General features: G+C 41.5%; 1 protein-coding gene across 3 annotated transcripts in view; it reads left to right on the top strand.

The window, feature by feature from the left end:
- Positions 1-20,293, top strand: part of SKAP1 (src kinase associated phosphoprotein 1) — a 302,961-nt gene that overhangs the window by 86,255 nt on the left and 196,413 nt on the right. For all 3 annotated transcript variants that reach the window (XM_008271352.4, XM_070060822.1, XM_051825599.2), the window contains exon 4: positions 1,729-1,830. In XM_008271352.4, the coding sequence (XP_008269574.1) occupies positions 1,729-1,830 (102 nt within the window). The remainder of the gene's footprint in view (positions 1-1,728; positions 1,831-20,293) is intronic.

Below are 20,293 nucleotides of genomic sequence, written 5' to 3'. Positions count from 1 at the left end.
CAGCTCTCTGAAGCAAGTGGAAGACTTTGTGTCCAGAATGACAGCTAATAAATGATGTTCAGTACATTCTGCAAATGTGCACTTTGGCTTGGCACCCTCAACTACACCCACCTCTTTTTTAAGGATTTTGATGTGACTCAAAATAAAAAGTCCTTCTAGCCTTGTAGGTCACTTTCAGGTTACCAGTCAGGTGATCTGTTTAGCTCATGATAAGATTTTTGTGCATTTGTGGTGTTGTACAATATGAACATTTTAACCCTCAGTCCAGTATTTGAGAAATTTTCTGGTTGTGATGGTAATTACACAGTGATGCTTTAAACACGACTATTAAGCTTTGCATCCTGATCAGTAAACTCATAAAGGAGAACATTTTTTTTCTGGTTTTCTCCAGCAACTGTTGCATGGGGTGTTTAAAATTTTTGCTCTTCTTTTCCACAATAAGCTGTCTGGTCTATTTCTAAAGTTCCACGTCTGCAGGTGTTCAGCTCAGAAATGCACATGGACCATGGAGCTTTCGAAGAAGACTCCAGATCTGATCGTCTGTGCAGGAAGAGAAGGCCACGGCCATTCTCTTTCTCATTTTATATCCTCCCCATCCTTCCGGCTTAATTGTAGGAAATAAACCTTTAAAGTGAGGCAATACAGATTCTATGTAGGCTGTTTGGTTTCACTGCTCCCTAGTTGAAATCCAGGGCCAAAACTCTACAGTGTTGACTGAGATTAGCACTGGTGATTTCCTTTGGAAATTAGTATTGGAGATAATATTAAATTCAGTTGAAAATCTCCTTTTCATGCTTGTGAAATGAACTAAGCAGCTGTTGGTGTCCGTTTATCAGCAGACTGTACCTCTGTTTGGGGGATTTTAAGGAAAGCCATTTGCAGTGCAGAGCCTTTTCTTCCGCTCCGAATGAGCTAACATCTTCCTTCTGAACCTTTTAACGTATCATAATAGCATTGGCCACTTCTACAAAATACAATCCAATGTAGGTTGAAAACACCCAAAAGGGATTAGCATTGTTTTAATTGCATAATTCAGTATTGTGTATACATTACCTTTTATCAAAGTCATTTTACAGAACAAATATTACCTTCTTAGGGCTTTTAGAATTCCTAAGAGGTTGGTTGCCTGGGCTGTAAACCAGAATTACAAAGAGAGAACTTTATTAGGGTTGCAAAACAAGTCGTGATTTAAATAGGAATAGAAGCCAGCCCAGTTGAGGTTCTCCCTCTATTTTTAACTTCTCTTATTTTTCAGAGGAGGAAAGAATATTGACCTTGCTACATTCGCTTGTGTATAGGAGGTTAACCCTTTGTGTCATTCCTTCTGTTTCATTGGGAGCTATAAGCAGGCACTCAGGGTGGAGGTTGTCATTCATGGAGATGTAGTATAGATGAACACAAATTCACATAACTCTGTTGTCATGGCGAGTGTAAGGGGGACATTTCCCTCTGGTAGCAAGAGATCTTCCTGCTCCAAGCCACAGTGCCCAAGTTCTAGTGGAGTTATTTGAGTGGAAAAGTCCCCATCCAGTTAAGTTGGTTCCTGAACTTACTCATCTGTTTCTCACACAGTAGTGGGTGTTGGCCATGTTCATCAGGTAAAAGACATCCTTGCATGTGTGTGTGTGTTTTCAGGTGTGTGTACATGTGTGTGTGTGAGTTTGTGTGTGTGTGTGTGCCTTTCTGAAAATGCCCAGAGGTGACCCTGCTTTCCTTTCTGTCTCTCAGGAGGAGACCTGGCACAGGACAGCTCTGATGATAACCAGAGTGGATCCCGTGGTGCGTCATTCCCTGCAGACGTGCCCTTTTTGTCAGACTATCGGGATGAGGGTGAGTATCCCAGTCCTGGATCTGGGGTGATGACTCCATTTTGTTGCCTCTCGTCCTGACTTCTTTGTCTTTGGTCATTTTGTGTCTAGCAGCCTTCAGTGGGTAGTCTCTGCACTGGTAATCACTGGCTTGCATAGAACAAACTGTTCATTTGGTTGTGGTGCTGATCCTTCTGGGTAATTCAATACTTCTGAAGTTCATGTATTTCGGGAAACACTAGTTCCATCTTGCAGCATGAAAGCATCATTATTGATCTTTTCACAAAAACAGTAGCTCAAAAGCTACGAGGGCATTTTAAGATCGTGGGGTATAGGCTCTATCCTTTTGGATTTATTAGCTTCACTAAATAGCATGAGAATTGGAGCTTTCATTTAATGATTATTGGATTATTAATTTATTGTGGATCATTGGAGACCCTTAAGCTCATCATATCATAATGAGACAGCATTTCACCTGTGCCTCTGACGTACCCTTGACTATGTTAGTGTTGTTCAAGGAGAAGGGGAAGCCACAGAACCACAATGCAGATCTTCCTGGAGCATTAGTGTTACTTGAAGATTTGGGAAGGAGAGGAGTTAAATAACTAAGTGGTTATGAATAGTATTTTTATATTAAAAATGCAGCGGCGTGTAATAGAACAGAATGCAAACTATACAGTAACTTCTAAGATGAGATACATGAATACAAAGACTTTGGCCTGGTGGTTGCCAGCGTCTGGCTCAAGCTCGGATTTCCCCAGGGTGGGTGGTTGCTGTGCCTCTCCTGGCATCTGGCCACTCAAGCAGAAGGCTTGATCATCACCGACACACACGCCTTTCTTATCAGAGTCTCTCTTGTGCCTCTCCAGTTGGGGAAGAAAGTGGAGATGCTGCTAAGCTGGACATTGAATTGAAAACATACGATTCACTTAGGGACTGGGAATAGCGTGATAAATTATCCCTTATTTCTCTTTATTACTCTGTCCTCTTTCCATTTCTTTTTCTTCCAAATTTCAAGAGTTCATAATCCCTATTTTCCCCTCTGTTCTTATTTTCTCTGTTAATTCTTTTCGTTAGCCCTTTTGGTGGTCAGTATTGTCTCTGTTTCATTGAATCAATAACCTCCACATCAGAACCACAAGTTGAATCACACAGAAAGGTTTTGTTTTTGAGCTTTGTGTACTAGCCAGTTGGTAATTCCAGTGCTTTAAAACTTGAGGCTTTAATGTAAGATCTGTATGTAGGTGCAGGTATTACACTAAAAACATTGTTCAGATTAAAGCTTAATAATTACACTGGTAGCTGATTAATCATTGAAGAAAATTAACAGTGCAAAACATGAAGAAACCGAGTTTTCATTTGTTTTTGATTAATCTAATGCTTGGCAGAATTAGAACAATGGTGCCTCATTAATCCATAGGTCACTTATTTGGTATTTCCCACTTACCCAAATGCAACTGAGAGCACCATGAATAAGCCCCAAAGATCTCCAAGTGGACAAAAACGTTACCAAAACCTGACTTACCATTTCTGTACCTCGTTCCTGGGAGGGCCCCTGATGCCTTCACTGGGGAGCCCTCTTCTCACAGCTTTCCAGCCACTATCATGCTTTGGTTTGCCAGCTCACAGTAAGGTAAACCCACAGATGGAAGAAGGGTGGTTGTAAAGGCATCCATGAACAAAAAACATGGAGGTAAGGAGCTGGAAAAGAGTTAGTTTGCCCATAGCACAAAATCTATAAATAAAACTTGTGTAGGGATTCAAAAAATATATAGCAGTCTGGGGCCGTTTGTGTTGTAGAGAGAAATGGTTCAAACTCTCCCCTAAGAGCTCAGCATCTCAGTAAGTTAAACCTTTTCAAAGCTAGCATTTATTGAGCACTCCCTGGGTTCTCAGCACTTTGCATAGATTATCACTTAATCCTCAGAGGTAGGTAGTAGGGTTGTCCTCATTGTGTAGCCCCCAGGAGGGTTGTTACCAGAGGTCACATCGCTAGGAGTGGCAATGCCAGCACTTACACCTATGCAGCTTCGTTCCAGAACCTCTGTCTTTTTTTTGAAAGCAGAGGGAGAGAGAGTTCTTCCATCCACTGGTTCACTCCCCAAATGGAGGCAATGGCTGGAGCTCTGCCGATCTGAAGCCAGGAACCAGGAGCTTCTTCTAGTTCTCCCACGTGGGTGCAGAGGCCCAAGCATTTGGACCATCTTCTACTGCTTTCCTAGGCCATAGCAGAGAGCTGGATCAAAAGTGGAGCAGCTGGAAGTAGAACCGGCACCCATGTGGGATGCCGGCACTGCAGGTGGGGGCTTTACCTGCTACGCCACAGCGCTGGCCCCAGAACCTCTTTTCTTAAGCACCCTACTGCCCTCACCACTCTCCTTCATGTGAGTCATCAAAGCAAACGGACTCATATTCCTGCCATTTTGGTGGAGACTATGCAGATACAATAGCATGTTTAAAAAGATATACGTTAAAGCAGTTGAAATTTTTTAAGGTGTTGAAAAGATAAATCTAGCATCTGGAGAATTCTACATTGGATAACAGTTCCAAGAGTTAATTGTGGGCTGGCGCCGTGGCTCAATAGGCTAATCCTCCGCCTGTGGCGCCAGCACCCTGGGTTCTAGTCCCACTTGGGGTGCTGGATTCTGTCCCGGTCACTCCTCTTCCAGGCCAGCTCTCTGCTATGGCCCGGGAGTGCTGTGGAGGATGGTCCAGGTCCTTGGGCCCTGCACCCACATGGGAGACCAGGAGAAGCACCTGGCTCCTGGCTTCAGATCAGCGCGGTGCGCCGGACACAGTGGCCACTTGGGGGTGAACCAACAGAAAAGGAAGACCTTTCTCTCTGTCTCTACTTCTCTCACTGTCTATTCTGCCTGTCAAAAAAAAAAAAAAAGTTAATTATATTAGTAATATTAACTCTTAATAGATTTTTTGTTTTAGTCCTATGCACAAAAGTTAAAAGAATTCCCCAAGTGCTACAGTCAATGGTAGAGGTAGGATTAGATCCAGTTATGTGTTAGAAGCTTGATTGTAAGGTGATGTAATAATGTTTAAATATGAGTTTCCTGAGTGGCCCATGTATAACAGGCACTATAAATGTTTGTTTCCCTCCCTTGAAGTTTAAGGATATATAAATTTCCTGTGAAATCGGAGAGAGGGCTATAAAGGTGCTAAAATTTTGTGCAGACTTTATTTATATCCTGGTTAATTAGACTTCAGCATCAGAGAAACTTGAGGGATGTGCCACATAGTCATTATGTTAACAAATACTTCCATAGAGATTCCAAGTCCCCATGTGCAGGCTGTAAGTGAGATATACAGAGAAAAAGCAGGCACAGCCCTGCCCTCGTGCAACTGACCCTCTCCCTGGGAAGCTCCCCCTTAATAAGCTGGAAAATGATCAAGTGCAAAGTCAGTGTCTTTTTTTTTTTTTTTTTTTTGGTGAAAAAGCTAAGGCTGTTCTCTAGGGAGGAAAGACACTGTCCTTTAACTCTCTTTGCAGTGACCGTTTCTTCAGGCATTTGGAAGTTTTATTAGAAAATATTAAAATATTTCAGTTGTGTTGTCCTCCACTCCCCACTGGAGCGGTGTCTTTCACTTAGTTATTAAAGGACACGAGGTTGGACCCATCCACCCATAACCTCAGGAATGAGAAACTGTAACCATGGTGCATGTCTTGTTTGGGTCAAGCTTTTGTGAAAACTACAAAGAGACTTGGAAAAATATAGAAACCTGACCAGGTGCACTGCAGAAAATGAAAACCAAGGTTACAGGCTAACCCATGCATGAAAACCAGAGCAGGCTACTACCTCATTACAATGCCTTCTTTCCCTTGGTAAACCCCATGTTCCAAGGCAGGCTGGAGCCTTGGGAGAAAGACTTGGAAACGTACAGCTCCATGGGAGGAGGGGGGAATGCACACTTGCGAATGAGGACCAATGCTTAGATTTCTAGGCTAAAACTGCAGCTTCTGCTGTATTGCAGGGGAAGAAAATCAGAAGGGAAAACTGAGTACACTAACTGTACAAAAGCCAGACATCTGTGAAGCTCCAGATCTGATTGTTTTCAGTGTCCAAGATAGACGCTGGATTTTAATGCATCTCTAAACTTGTTTCGTTCGTATAATGAAGAACTCCTGTCTACATACTCTTCGTAAAAGATGGGTTGGGGAAAGTGATTGTGCAATAAACAGAGTATAGTGACTCCTTCTGGAAGAAAGAGAAAAAATACAACTATTTTAGAAGAAATCTAAAATCTGTAATAAGATATCATTTGTTAAGGATTACATTGCATTCTATTAAAGAAAGTGGGTGAATGGACATTGGAAAGAAGGGGGAATGTATTTAAAGCTAATTTTTTACATCAGGATGTCAAAGGTTGGGAAGGTTCTGATTCTCTAGCAAAATGAGGAAGAGAATTGGGAAGGTGAGGGCCTGTAACTGACTTTGGGGAATAACAATAATGAATGACTGAAGGGCTGATGGTTGATAAGCTTATTATATACTTGCTGATTTAAAAGAAATTACAAACCTATTACATACCCATAGTGGCTGTTTCCTACTTCCTACCTCTTCTGAAAGATAAACTCAAAAATACACAGAATATTCTAGAAATAAGGAGAATTAGTTTTCCAGATTGTTATTTTTAACAGTGTTTGGACATTGCTTTCATTTTAGTTCTGGAATACAGGTTGATTTTAGATTTAAGATTATGAATAATAACATCTGCTTTTGTTGATCATTGTGGGTTTTTGTTTTTATAATAATGGCAAGAGGACATTCATTAGATCTGAGTGTATTTTAAACAGAACTCTTTTAGTACTGTGAAAGGGAAATGAAGGTTTAACTTACTGATTAGATGTTGGTGGCGAGAACTCAAGTTTGTCCTACGTGCTTCGTTGTGCCAGAGTTAGAATCGTGGGACCTGAGAGTGGAAAGGATGATGAGAGTTTTCTGTGGCTGATCTCATTCACTTCTCACACCAGCTGGGAGAGGAGAGTGCCGGCAGCCTCATTTTGCAGGGAGAGGTGAGGCTTAGAGAAATTAAGTGACGTGGCCAGGGACAACATAGCTAAGGCACCAGAGACCAGAGCCGCTGCCTTTGGAAGCGCTGCTCCGCTGGGCGGCGTCCTCCATTGAGGCTGCCCTTAGCGCCGCCCCTCGTTCTACTTGTTCCCTTCTTTCCCCTGAACGTGATGTTGATTTTTAAAAAGAAATAGAGTCAGGGGCCAGCGCCGCGGCTCACTAGGCTAATCCTCCGCCTAGCGGCGCCGGCACCCAGGTTCTAGTCCCGGTTGGGGCGCCGGATTCTGTCCCGGTTGCCCCTCTTCCAGGCCAGCCCTCTGCTGTGGCCAGGGAGTGCAGTGGAGGATGGCCCAGGTGCTTGGGCCCTGCACCCCATGGGAGACCAGGAGAAGCACCTGGCTCCTGCCATCGGATCAGTGCGGTGCGCCGGCCGCAGCGCGCTGGCCGCGGCGGCCATTGGAGGGTGAACCAACGGCAAAGGAAGACCTTTCTCTGTGTCTCTCTCTCTCACTGTCCACTCTGCCTGTCAAAAAAAACAAAAAAAAAAAGAGAGCTAAAAAGTATCCTCTAAATAGTACTTTAACAGCATGCCACAGAACCTGATATGTACCACTCTCACCATAATTCATAATCCTATCTGAAGTGTTTTGTCATTTCCTGTATGAGATCCCATCTCACCTCTGTGTTATTTAGGGATCTTTCTGAGCGTGTGTGTTTTTATTTTCATTACTTTTACTGTTTCTAAGAATTTTTTAACTTTTTTTTTCTTATTGACTTCTAATTCTATTACATTATCATCTAAGAACGTACTCTATGTTGTTTTGATTCTTTGGACTTTGTTGAGGTTTCCTCTGGGGCCTAGAAATGACCACTCTGTGCTCATTTGCTACTTGCACTGCTGAAGTAGTTATTGAATGCACTCTTACTATTTTTATGTTTGTCAGCGGTATTCCTCAAATCTTCTCTGTCCCAGGTTTTCTTATTATCTGTTTATTGGATCGTGTCCGAGTCTCCAACTGGAGTTGTAGATTCATCTTTTTTTTTTTTTTTTCCATGTTTTGTTTTTAAGGTCGTATGATTTGGAACTTAAAGGAGGTCTAACAGTTTAAAAAGCTTTGCTCTTAGTGAGTTGCTGTTTACCCCCAGCGCATCACTGTGCAGTTGGTGTTGTCGTCCAGAGCTTTGGGAGTACCCTGAGAGAATACACTCAGCAAGTGTAAAAGCTGTTTCTTCCCCAGTCAGTGTGGGATCCCAGTCGTCGTGAGTTTGGGACCAGGCCTGCTTTTCGTGTATTAATTAAATTGTTTCACAGTGCGAATGCACTGTGCTTCTCACAGTGTTTACTGCGGTTGTGAGTTAATGGTGCTGGGATTAGCGGTAAATGACTTCATAGATCAGGGTAAATCTGAGGTAGAATTCTGCTGACAGCTTTGGAAGAGAAGTGCATATTTTAGGGCAGCTTTCCCTGGAATGTTAGAAATCTGTTGCCGTTGGTGCCAGTTTTACCCAGGACCCCGGCACCGGTGGAAGAATCAGTGGTCTAACAGGGGAGAGCCCCCGGCTACCTGCTCACTCCTGCTTTCTCTGCATGTGTTTTTCACAAATCACATCAAGTCTTTAGAGTGTTTAGTTCTTTGGCTTCTCTAACATGAAGATAAAGTGACTCAGTCTCTCTCCAGAGAGGTCTGTGAGTAAACACACATTCACACCTATGCACGTGCAAACAAGCATTTATCTCACTTTCTTTTTATTCTTAAGACAATTGTCAGTCAGCATTTTTGCTGGTAGGTAAATGGTATATTTTTCTTTAATAAAGGCACACGACTCCTGTCGACACTAATGGGAGTTATGTATATGTGTTCAGAGGTGCGCACGGTGGAGAAACACAAAACTATTTGCGTGTCTGTGTTTTGGGGGAGGCCGGAGAACAAATTCCACAATAAAACACACATTGAGATGAGCAGGGTGGATTTCTGAACAACTTTTGGGAGCTTCAGGTGAGTCCATCACGTTTCAGGTCATCAGGAGAAATTAAGAAGTACATGTTGTTGAGTTGACTGTGATAAGGGTAAGTAAACTGTCACCCAGGGCCGCAGTGGCCTCCTTCATGAAGATAAATGTCTTATTAGATCTAAGACATCATGTCGTTTATATAGTCTGGTATAAATCAGAGAAGAAGATGACAGACTGGGTTTCAAAGTTGACAGTAATTTATATAACTTAAACAAATGATTACCAAGGATTATACATGTTTTGTGAAGAATTAAAAAACAATAACAATTATCTGTGTATGAACAACCCATTTTTCATTCCTCAGCCCAGCACATTTGGCTGTGGGTGTGTGTGTAAGCTAGCTCCATCCTTCCATCCAGTGCTCAGTGAGGTGCTCTCTCAGGTGTTTGTTGTGGCATGTTTTCCATAATGTTTCTTGCAAATTTAAGCCAAGTTTATACCTAAAATCATGAAGCTATCTAATCACCTAATCTAATCTCTGTGATGCCCAAGAGGAAACAGAATTTCAGAGATGCTACAGGGGGCAGGTGTTTGGCTGAGCGGCTAGTCTGCTGCTCGGAACATCCACATCCCTTCTTAGAGCACCTGGGATCAGCCCAGATCCACTCCCAGTCTCAGCCTCTGTAACGCACACCCTGGGAGGCAGTAGTGATGACTCAAATGGCTGGGTTGCTGCCACTCACAAAGCAGGCCTGGGTGGAGTTCCTGACAGCTTTGGCCTGACCCAGCCCTAGACAATGGGGTTATTTGGTCAGTGAACCAGCAGAAGGGAGCGAGCGTTCCCTCTTGTTCCCTGTCTCCCCCTCTCTCCTTTTCTCTTTTTTTCCTCTCTCTCTGCTTTTCAAATAAGTAAAATATTTTTTTGGAATAATGAGGAGGCTAAATATCTCTGTCCTGTGGCTAACAAGAGACAGGGCCAGTGACACACTCAACAAACACGACGTCTTTGGGAGTGGCCTCTCCCAGCTCACACTCTGTCCCTCCTCTCCCCTGTGTGATCTCAGCCTGATCCTGACTCTTAAAACATTTCTCACAAGCTTCAGTTAGTGCATCTCTCTTGCCTACCTGCGTTCTTATCCATTTCCCAGGATAATTTGGGTACAATGCATGTCAAAGAATTTCAGAAGACTCCATAAACTTGAACAGTTATAATTATGAATAAAATACAATAAGTTCCTTAATTGATTTGATCTAGAAGTAATCAGTTTTATTTTTTGGCTTTCTTGTCCATGTTATAGATTTTAATATACTGCAAATGAAGAGTTAGTTATTGAATACCTATAAGCAACAAACTTATTCAATCATGAGTTCCGAGGCTGTGTAGATAATGCAAAAGAGGAATAAGATGTGATTCTTTTCCTTAGCAAGAAAATAATGCAGTTGAAAAGAGAAGATTTAGACCTCACCACAAAGAACATCGTATATAACTGAGTACTGATGACTGGGGCCAGAGTTGGCAGAGAAGAGCAGTGGGTTGGATTTGCAGTAGTTCAGAAAAAAATGTTAAAATAATACTAAACCTGGGTTCTAGCCAATGTGGTTTTGAGAGTGTTTTCCAGACTGGAAGCATAAGTGAAAGTCCATTCTTTGAAAGGTCAAACATTTATTGAGCTTCCACTGTAATTATTGTTGGAATGAGAGTGGCTGTTTTTAAGTGGAAACAGTTGATTTTTGAATGAGTGGCTTGGCAGACGAAGTGAAGTTTTTTCGTAATAATTTGAATAGTCTTTGTTTCCAAATTCTAAACTAGTCAGCGAGGTTAATGGTAATGTGATGTGATTATTGAAGATGTCTGTGCAGTTCAGTGGTGGCAAAAAGACCTGCAGTGTTTTGGTTGCTAATGTTGCACACACGTGCTTATACGCACATGCACACACACATGCAGGCACACTTCTGATTGCTATGTAAATCAGTCAGAGATGGAGGGGTTCTGTATCCTGCACGCTGTTAATTAGAAAATCTTACACACCATGCTTAATTACCTGGTTCTTAGATTCTGTAAATGGATCAGCATTAAATGCAGCACCTGCCTTGTGGATGAACACTGAACCACACTACGGTCGCTCCCTTACTCAAGGCAGCCTAGAGTTCTGGGCTCTTAGTTATGATTTTAACCACCGCACTGCGTTCTTCAAACACCAAGGTTATTGGACATTTTTACCTCAAGGTCTGATATTCAGCTGAATTTGAAAGAACTTTGTTTAAGCATGAAATAACTCTTCCAGGCCAAATATAAACACAGGTTTAGTTAATACATATATGTGATTCTTCATGCTTTGGTAGTCTGTTTTCCTACTAATCATAAGTTATTTTGGCCTAACAAAGAATTCCGACTTTTCAAATAAGAAATCACTGTTAATAATGCTGTAACGCTGAAGCACCCCTTAGTCTAGAATATTATGAACTACCAAAGAAAGATTAATTTTCCAGCTGTGTTCCACTTCTGCTCTAGACTGACTTTCTGATTTTGAGGACAGCCTTTTTCATGTTGAGCTCTTAGATCCACTAGTCTGGCAGGAAAGAAAGATTATACAGAATGGATTTTCTGGCTTGTAAGTTATGGGTGAACTTATGGGGGAATTGTACCTGAATGGAAACTTTTCACCTGTCTCATCCAACCTGAAGACCCATTTTTATAAGTGAACTGAAATTTATGTAGTTTGGAAAAGTGAAGACCTGGGGATAAATACAGAATATAGCTTCAATGTTATCACACATTTTCATGGAATGGTCTGAAAAGTAGACACCATTGCTGTCATAACTAATTCTAGAATTACGTTATTTCATAATAAACCTGTGGATTTTACTTTAGCCAGCAGAACATAGGGTTAACTGGGATATGAGCACTCCTCTTTACAAAGGATCATTCTCATCATTGAAAGACATTTGTGAATGACCAAGAACATAGTTAGACCTAGAGACTGTCAGAGCTTAGGAAAAAAATTACTTGAGTTATCTAATCTAGCCCTTCTAATGAATTCACATCACTCTCACTAATATCTCATTTAATGAGTTATCAAACGCAGCGATTATGCTTTGGAGCCTTCCTCTGTAGGACATTTTCCCCGCCCAACTGTTATTACTAATTTATTCTTCATGTCCAACCTAAACTTTCCCTTCCTTGGTTTCAGGCCATTGCTCTTTCCTATACCATCTTCTGAGACTGAATAATTCCCCTAATTCATTTATAGTGTTACCTTTAGAAGGTATTAAAACTGTGAACATTCATCCCCAGAGTCTTCACTTTTCCAAACTACATAAATTTCAGTTCACTTAATCCTTACCTCACTCTGCCCTGCCATGCTCTCCAGTCCTCGGGTGTTTTATCACACTCCTTGATATTTTCCACTCCAAGGGGACCACCTAAGCCTTTTGGAGAGGGGAGTCCCAAAGAGTCACCTCCCCTACAAGCCACGGGAAGAGGCCCGAGTATATATTTGACACTGGTGTTGGCGATCATCTTTTGGGCACGCCAGTGCAGCACTTGCCTTGGCATATGTGGGGATATATGTGTGTTTTAATGCCTTAATGTATTATGGCCTGTTGTAATTGAACGTCTATAAACTAGCACTTAAGAGGGTTTTATAGACCTTGGAAGAGATCAGAATTCTCTAGCCCCCTCTTGTGGTGAAAGAAAATACTACTTCGGGACTTTTCTGGATTTGTTTTTGTTTTGTTGGAGCGACCAGGAAGGCATGTGAGCATAGCAAATGAATTAAATATTACTTAATTATATATATATATATGTGCACATACATTCAGATTTGAGAAAGTCCTATTCTTTATTTTACTAATGCATTTAAACCTCAAAGAAATTGCCTTCTTACAACCATCATTTCAGTATATTCTTATTAGGCAATTTAGGGGGAGGACAAATAAAGCCATAAGTGTGAGGGTTTTATGTTTGTAAATAGATAAAGAAGGGAGCCCTTAGACATGCATTTTAATTCAAATTAGCAGGTAATTTTTTATCAGTTATAAGTGGATGTGGTTAGTATTCCTAGCAGTTTAATCAGATCTCCTTTATTTCCTAAATCATGAATTTGACCAGTTTTGCAGGTTAGTGTTGTAGCATTTCTTCTATGGTGGCCACACTTCAGATGCTCATGAGGTTCTAGCAAGGAGCAGATTGCTGAAGGCGAGACTGGGGCGGTGAGCCAGTGAGCCAGCGAGTCATGGGTACTGCCTGGGAGAATAAATGCCTACAGGTAGTGCACTATCGGCTCCTTTTCCTGGAGACCTTTCAGAGTAACCCTCTGCCTTGCAGTAATGGATCTCAAGACAAGAACCAAGGAAGGTTGCTATTAACGTGCTTGACACGCAACCCAGCAGGCTCAGAGATCCGTGTTAGAGCCCATCCCTACGTTTGTTTTGTTTTAGGTTGCTCAGCAGCTTGGGTCAGGGTTAGGGTAGATTTCCTTTATGCTCAAGCCACCTTCTAATGGAGATAGTGAGTCCTGTGCAGAAGTTGTGGAAACTGTAGATGTAAATTTGCTGCTATGCTTTTAAGTATTAAAAGTTGCCTCTGTTTCCAAAATATTGGACACTTTATCAATTGAGAAATTTCAAGAGAATAATGGCATAGGCATAGCAGAACCAAATGAACAGGGGTTGAGTGGGAATACACAGTCATTAAATGCTAAATAGGAAACTGGTAATTTGACTGACTAGTTTTTCTTTTTTCTTCCTTACCTGAACACATAATTATTGTAAATAGAGAAATCAATGTGCTTTTATTAAGCTATATGTTTCCCCCTTAAGATTTGTGAGTAAAGTTTTAATCTCAAGTAGTTATTAATTTTTAGTATTGACATTTCTATGAGAATCCCAAGACAAGATTCAACAAACCTGCAGATGAAACTTATTAATAACAAAACATGTATGGATCTTCATGAGAATCATCCAGTTTCCCAACTCTTGAAAAAAACTATACTTTAATCTGACATTTTTGAGGATATAGCTATAAGCAGGTTAGGCGATCTTATCAACCTTCTTGATCCACGTCAGATTTTGCAGATACCTGCTGGCCCTGACTTCTTGTCATATAGAAGTTGCACTTTTCATGAGACAGACTGAATTGTCGATTTTCACAGAAACTCTAGAACATTCTTATCCTAATAGAGGAGAAAATGGTCTTTAGTTATACTTGGGCTGTTCACTACCATGTATTTTCCTTGGTTTGTCACCGAAATTGTAGTTGCTTTTAGATATATGTTCTCTGACTGTTGGTTTTGAATTCCTTGTGTTTGTTTTCATAGAACTCTCTGAAGTATAGTTTTCTTCTGTAGGGATCACTTTCCTTGGCTGTTGAGAAATGATTCCTTCTAGAAAACTTATTTTTCAAACAAAATTTATTAATCAGTGTAAGATTTTATATTCTTTATTTTAGCACTAAAACTGGGCAAATTACAATGACTAGTTTCTTTTGCAATTATAGTTAATAGCGGTAGTATACAGAAATTTGCAAAAGCTTAGCTTTGGTAGCCGTAGGGATTTTCAGGGTCTGGCAGAGAATTGCAGTGGTTATAACTACCAAGGATCTGAGAGAAGAGATTTTCCTGCATTCTTGCTAAGATTCTCATTCTAAATAATTCTGGATCATATCATGAAAGCTACAAGTAAAGGGATTTACGTCTACTTTCCTTGCCTTCTTGCTGTGTGTGTATGTGTAAGTTCCTTCCTCCGGAAGACAAGCATCATCCTGAATTTTCCTAAAGAACCCCAGGATGAGTCAAGAGCTCTTCATGTGGAACCTTTTGCACGTTTGCGTCTTCGAAAATAACAAATTTATGCAACACTGATAGTATTTTAAGTGTTTTCCCTCTGGCTTGGATTCATGAACATTCTCTATTTGCTCCAGATGAGACACATTAAAAGGAGCCAAAGAGGGAAAAGTTTTCACTGCTTTTGTATTTGTTCCATGGATGAAGTTTCAAATTGTAAAATAATTTCTTAATGCTAAATATATTAGTTTGTTTGGATATGTTTCTTTCAGTGCTAAGGGGCAATATGTACAGCTTGTCTTACCAATGGAGAAATGTTTTTCACAGTAGGTATCTCAGCTTTGTCTCGAGAGAGAAAGACAGGTGCAAGGATAATGATTTTGCCTATCAGAGGCGAAGAAATTTAGAACAAGTGATAGAAAAGTTGATATTAACTCCAGTTCAGTTAGGAAGGCTTGGCTACTCCACTAAATAAATCTAGGAAAAAGTAAGTGGGCTTAATGCGTGAAGGCTTGGTAATTATAAACTTCTAGGGAGTTTGCATTCTGTGTGTAATGCTGGCCTCCCTTCAACATTTCTGTTGCATGTTAGGTTTTCACATTTAGCCGTTTTTGCTTGCTTGTTTGTTAAAAGTCGGTTGAGAGAAATAGCTGGAACTGCATAAGTGTTGATTGGGTAGAAAATTGAGGCACGTTTTATAACCCGCATGTGAGTGTGGCAGTGAGACAGACATACCGTGACTGTCGCGGCATAAATCACTTACAGAGCGTCGCAGGGGTCCTGCTCGAGAGCTGCGGAGCCACGACTTAGGGAAAAAGTTTTACAACTTGAAGTTTACTCTTCTTGTACAGAATAGGCAAAAATTGAGTTCTGTCTGATTTAGTTTTAATGCTCTTTAAACTCTTACCCAAGTTATCACTCATAATAATTCTAACATATTCTGTTTTTGAGTTCAAGTGATATAAGAGCATGCTGGATATGATTTTCAATATATGGCGAAGGTATAAAATTAAGAAAAGATTTCTATGAAATTTTTTGCACACTCTGCTAAATGATTATTGAAATTCCAATAAAGAATTTTTTAAAAAGCTAAAAAGCAGCAAGGGTTTTATTTTTCCCTCAATCCTTTCAGCTCTCATAAATGTCTCCATGAAAGCGCTATCTGCAGAGTTAGAAAAGAATATATCCTATAATATTTACCTCCTCAGGAAGATTTTTAAAGCACAGCGTCTTGATGTGAGATATTGACTGTGGCGGACTGACAGCTTTACTGGCCTGGCAGGTTCACAGTAAATCCAGGAGGTAAAAATCCCCGAGAAGTTTTTGATTAAGAAACTTTTACTATCCTTTTAAAATGAAATATACTGGTCATTTTTCAATTGATAAAAGCAGATATCTTATGTTATTGTCTGCATCTCAGCTCCTGAAATATATTTGAGTAAGTTTGCTGTATCCAAGTTCCTTCCCGGGTTTCTCGGCTGCTAACTTAAATGGTCACTTCCAGCCCAGCATGTCCAGAGAACAGTAAAGAGTAACAGTAAAGTCAGCCTGCTTAGCAAAAACACGACAGAACTTCACGTCTGAAATAAAGAAACCTGCGTTCAGAAAAGAATTAAAATTTGTATTCTTTGGTAAATGTTACAGGGATTTTAAAACCAGAATAACAAAGTAAATTGTACGTGATGATAAAACTAAAGAAAAGTATTTTAAAATAAGAAGTGCAGTTTTTTAAAATAGATGTGCTTTTTTTTTAAAAAAAAGCTAAAAGCATGAAGTGTCTTTTAAAAATGTATTACAGATTGCATTTCTAATTAGTGAGGACAATGATTAATTTAGAATATAATGTGGTAAGACTGTATTAAAAGGCAAACAAAATTTTACTAGAAAGATGAGCTTAGCAATAATATTTTATACAGAAGCTCACAGTGAATGAGTACAATTTGTTGAGAATTAAATTTTGAAGATGGTGCCTGCCCATTCAAAAAGCCGCATGCTCAGCGAACATATACCTCTTTCCTTAGGTGTTTCATTAACTAGCTTCAGAGTGAAAAGGCCATGTATGGCCCTTCTTGAATTTTGCACAAAAGTTAATGTTTAACTCAACTATATTTTTTAAGTTCTTATATGATTGTTTTTCAACTTTTTAATTGAATAAAGCAAGACCAGATGTTCCAAGAGATCTATGTCTCAGATTGATTTCTGACTGCTCTTGGTATAGCTATGTGTCTATACACTCTGCCAACTTAAACTTAACTTTGAAAAAAATTCACAGCACCACAGTAACGAGAAGCACAGCTCAGTTCCCGGGGACCCTGTGTTCTACTCCACCATCTCCGGAACAGCCGAAACAATCGGCACCATCCTTCACCGAGATAATGCTCTCTCTGGAGCTAATAGCTCCTTGTTCATCACGGAAACGAATGTGCACGGAGATGACAGGTTCTTCACCCACTGCTCTTTGTTCTGGGGTCCCTCAGACCGATGATATCAGCCTCAGCACTGACAAATAGGCCCCCAAACTTTAACACTATGTTCAATTGAGTTATGAGGTTTGGAGGTTACACTCCTCTGGCTGAAGGTTGATTGTCTCTGAGAGATAAAGGAATCGGGTGCTCCACACTAACAGAATCCTTGCCATGGATAATCCCAGTTAGCAAACTCACAGCTCGCTTTATGCCCACCTGACCCACTCTTTGTGTCTTTTTTTTTTCTTTGTCTTCTGGGTTTATTATTATTATTATTGCTACTAAATTGGGATTCACCATTCCTTACCCAGCTGCCCCCAAAGATATCAAAATACCTAAAGACCCAGAGTATTCAGGCACCGGACAGATCAAGTTGACCCAGAGATATGGAACCATTCCTTAAAACGTGCAGTCAGCTTAGGGTGTGCCGGCCACCAAAGGCAAGAGGGACTCAGTGGGCAGCGTGAATGCATACAGGGTCTGAGCCTGTAACATGCTGACCCCCTCTCCCGGCCCGCCAGGGCCTCCTGTATACGTTTAATCTCGGGTGGGTGGTTCTGAGCTGTGACTTTTGGATTATGCACTGGTGGCGGAAATTTCAGACTTGCTGTCCAGGCAAAATTTTAAGCCGCAGCCTTTGTTGGTGACCGTGATGGTGACAGTTGTTTATGCCAATCTCTGCGGTTATCTCGCCTGCCACTCTGTAAATGCCTTTATCGTAGTAAAAACTACTGAGCAGTGGTAAATTGAAGCCTGTCTGATGAATTGGGAGCACTCTATTTTTTTCCCTCCATATCATATAAATATAAGAGAACTGTGCTAAGTGGAATTGATAATACTACAGAGAAAAACTTTAGCTTCATCGTGTGAATACTGGAGAAAGGCCTGTTGAGGGAGAAGTGTTTAAGCAAATGCATAAACACCATCCTACAAGAGATTTATTGGCCTGACCTTCATTGCCAGCAACAGCCATCACTTACTTAGTGCATACCTACGCTGCACACACGGCACTCGGTAAGGTGAATTAATAGTACCTTGCTTTCTCTAAGAAATTTACTGAATGACCGCCATGTGCCAGGTATCACACTTTACATTCATCACCTCTACTCATCACCACGACTGTGCGATGCAGGTGTTAATAGTCCCATATTACAGATGAAGAAACTGAGCATCAGGGAGATCGACTTGCTCAAGGTCCTCGTTTAATAAGGTGGCAGAGGCAGGGTTCGAACAAATCCTTCTTGTTCCAAAGCCTACAGGTTTTCCAATGTGCCGCTCTGCCTCAGAGAAAAGGAAATGGCATTTTGTGTTACTCCTCCAGATACTCGTGTTCTCTGCTGCAAGGAGAAGGTGGGGACTCTGGAGCTACTTGAAGCTGTGGTGTATGAATGACGGCTGCCATTGTGAGAACACCTCTGCTGGGCCCTCACGTGACTTCTTAGAGCCACCTTTTAAGTCTGATACCCAAAGGCTAAAAGGCATCTGATTTCAGAGCTCATATCCCTTCCACTCTACCACGTTGTCTTCCAAGACTGTGGAGGAGGGGAAGAGGAACAAGGGGCTCCTGGACAGTGCCATCCACTAGAACTTACCGTGAGGACAGGAAGGTACTGCAGTGTTGGCACTGTCCAACAGAACACCTGCTACCACTTGCGGCCCCCGAGCACTTGGAATGTGGCTGGTGAGACTGAGAGTTAATTTTTTTCATTTAATTCTTAGGTTAAATAGACATCTCAATAAACCACATGGAGCTGGGTTTCTATCATAGAGGAGAGTAAGAGCTCTAAGGAAAACACGGCTGCTTCTTAACAAGAGAATCAAGAACACTGCAAATAGGGTTTCAGAAACTGCTTGAAAGACACACACATGATGGGCGTTGGGTGGGTGGGGTGGGGGAAGGAAGGCTGAGGCCCAGGCTGTGAGGGAGGAGGGCAGAGGTGTGAGGGAGGTGAGGAGGCAGAGAGCCCTCCAGTAAATTGATGGGAGAAGCCCAGAGAAAACAGGATGTGGAGTGGGAGAAGGGAAGTGACCTGGTGGAGGGCTTTGAAGAAGAGCATTAGAACCCCTAGTTAATGGATTTGCACAGATTGAAAGGTAAATACGAATCAGCATTTTTTTTCTTTAGTGTCTCCCCCGCTGTAAATCATGACTGGACATTTTGATGAGTGGCTGTAGGGTAAGTTGTTTAAATGGTCCTGTGGTGTTTGTGTAGGGTAGAAGCCTACAAGGCTCTCAGCCGCCAGACTCGCAGAGCTCCCGGGTCGCAGGGCCATAAGTTGCGAGGGTGTGCATCGTTTCTTCCTTCACATGTGTTCATCAAGTCATATAGATCATCCCCTCGTTTCGAGTCAGGGCCATATCTAACCTTTCTCAAGAGATAGATTCTCCAACACATTAGAATATTTTTTCATTATACAAGTATTTAAGCCTCTGCTCTTGAGTAATGCTGTTGCTAATTTATACACTTGATAGCACTTTGCTGTTTAAAAATCTTGGTGGGCTGCATCACCCCAGGTAACCCCCCTGCCGTCTCCTGGTGGGGGGTGGTCCTGTTCTTGGGATTCATCTGGGATCATGCAGCTCCCATGGAGCAGAGCCGAGACCCAGACACTTGCAAGGTCTGGGTTCTTGGACCCCCCCCCCCCCCACATACACATGGTGGTTCTCTCAGCCCTGTGATCCCTCTGTGGTAGAAGTATAGACATTACACACTTGGCATTTGGTGCAGCAGTTAAGATACTGCTTATGGCACCCAAATCCTGTATTAGTGTGCTGGGTTTGAGTCTCAGTTCCACTTCCGATTCCACGGTTCTAAGTGTGCACCCTGGGAGACAGCAGGTGATGGCTGATGGCTCAAGTATTTGGGTCCCATTTGGGAGACCTGTATTGAAATCCTGGCTTTTGGCTTCAGCCTGGCTCAGCTCTTGCTGTTGGGGACATTTGAGGGAGTGATCCAGCAGATTAGAGATTCGTTGTCTCTCTCTCTCTGCCTTTCATATATTAAAATTTAACATTTAGAAGTATAGACATCACAATAAGCTGTGCTACTTTCATGTGTCAGTAAACATTTTTCAGAATAAGAAACTGAGGCACACAAAGGTCAAACAGGAGTTATCAAGCCTCTAGGTCCAACTGCTAAGTTGCAAGTATAACAGGATAGAGCACAGCAAACCACCCTGCTCTGTGAGTGTGCAACCAGCCAAATGCAGACAAGTGGGAAACGCCAATCAGAGAGTCCGTGATCTTCACCAGATAAATTA

This window comes from Oryctolagus cuniculus, chromosome 17 (genome assembly GCF_964237555.1).
Source record: "Oryctolagus cuniculus chromosome 17, mOryCun1.1, whole genome shotgun sequence".
Lineage (NCBI taxonomy): Eukaryota > Metazoa > Chordata > Mammalia > Lagomorpha > Leporidae > Oryctolagus > Oryctolagus cuniculus.
Note: the sequence above shows the minus strand (reverse complement) of the source record. Positions and strands in the feature narration are given on the sequence as shown.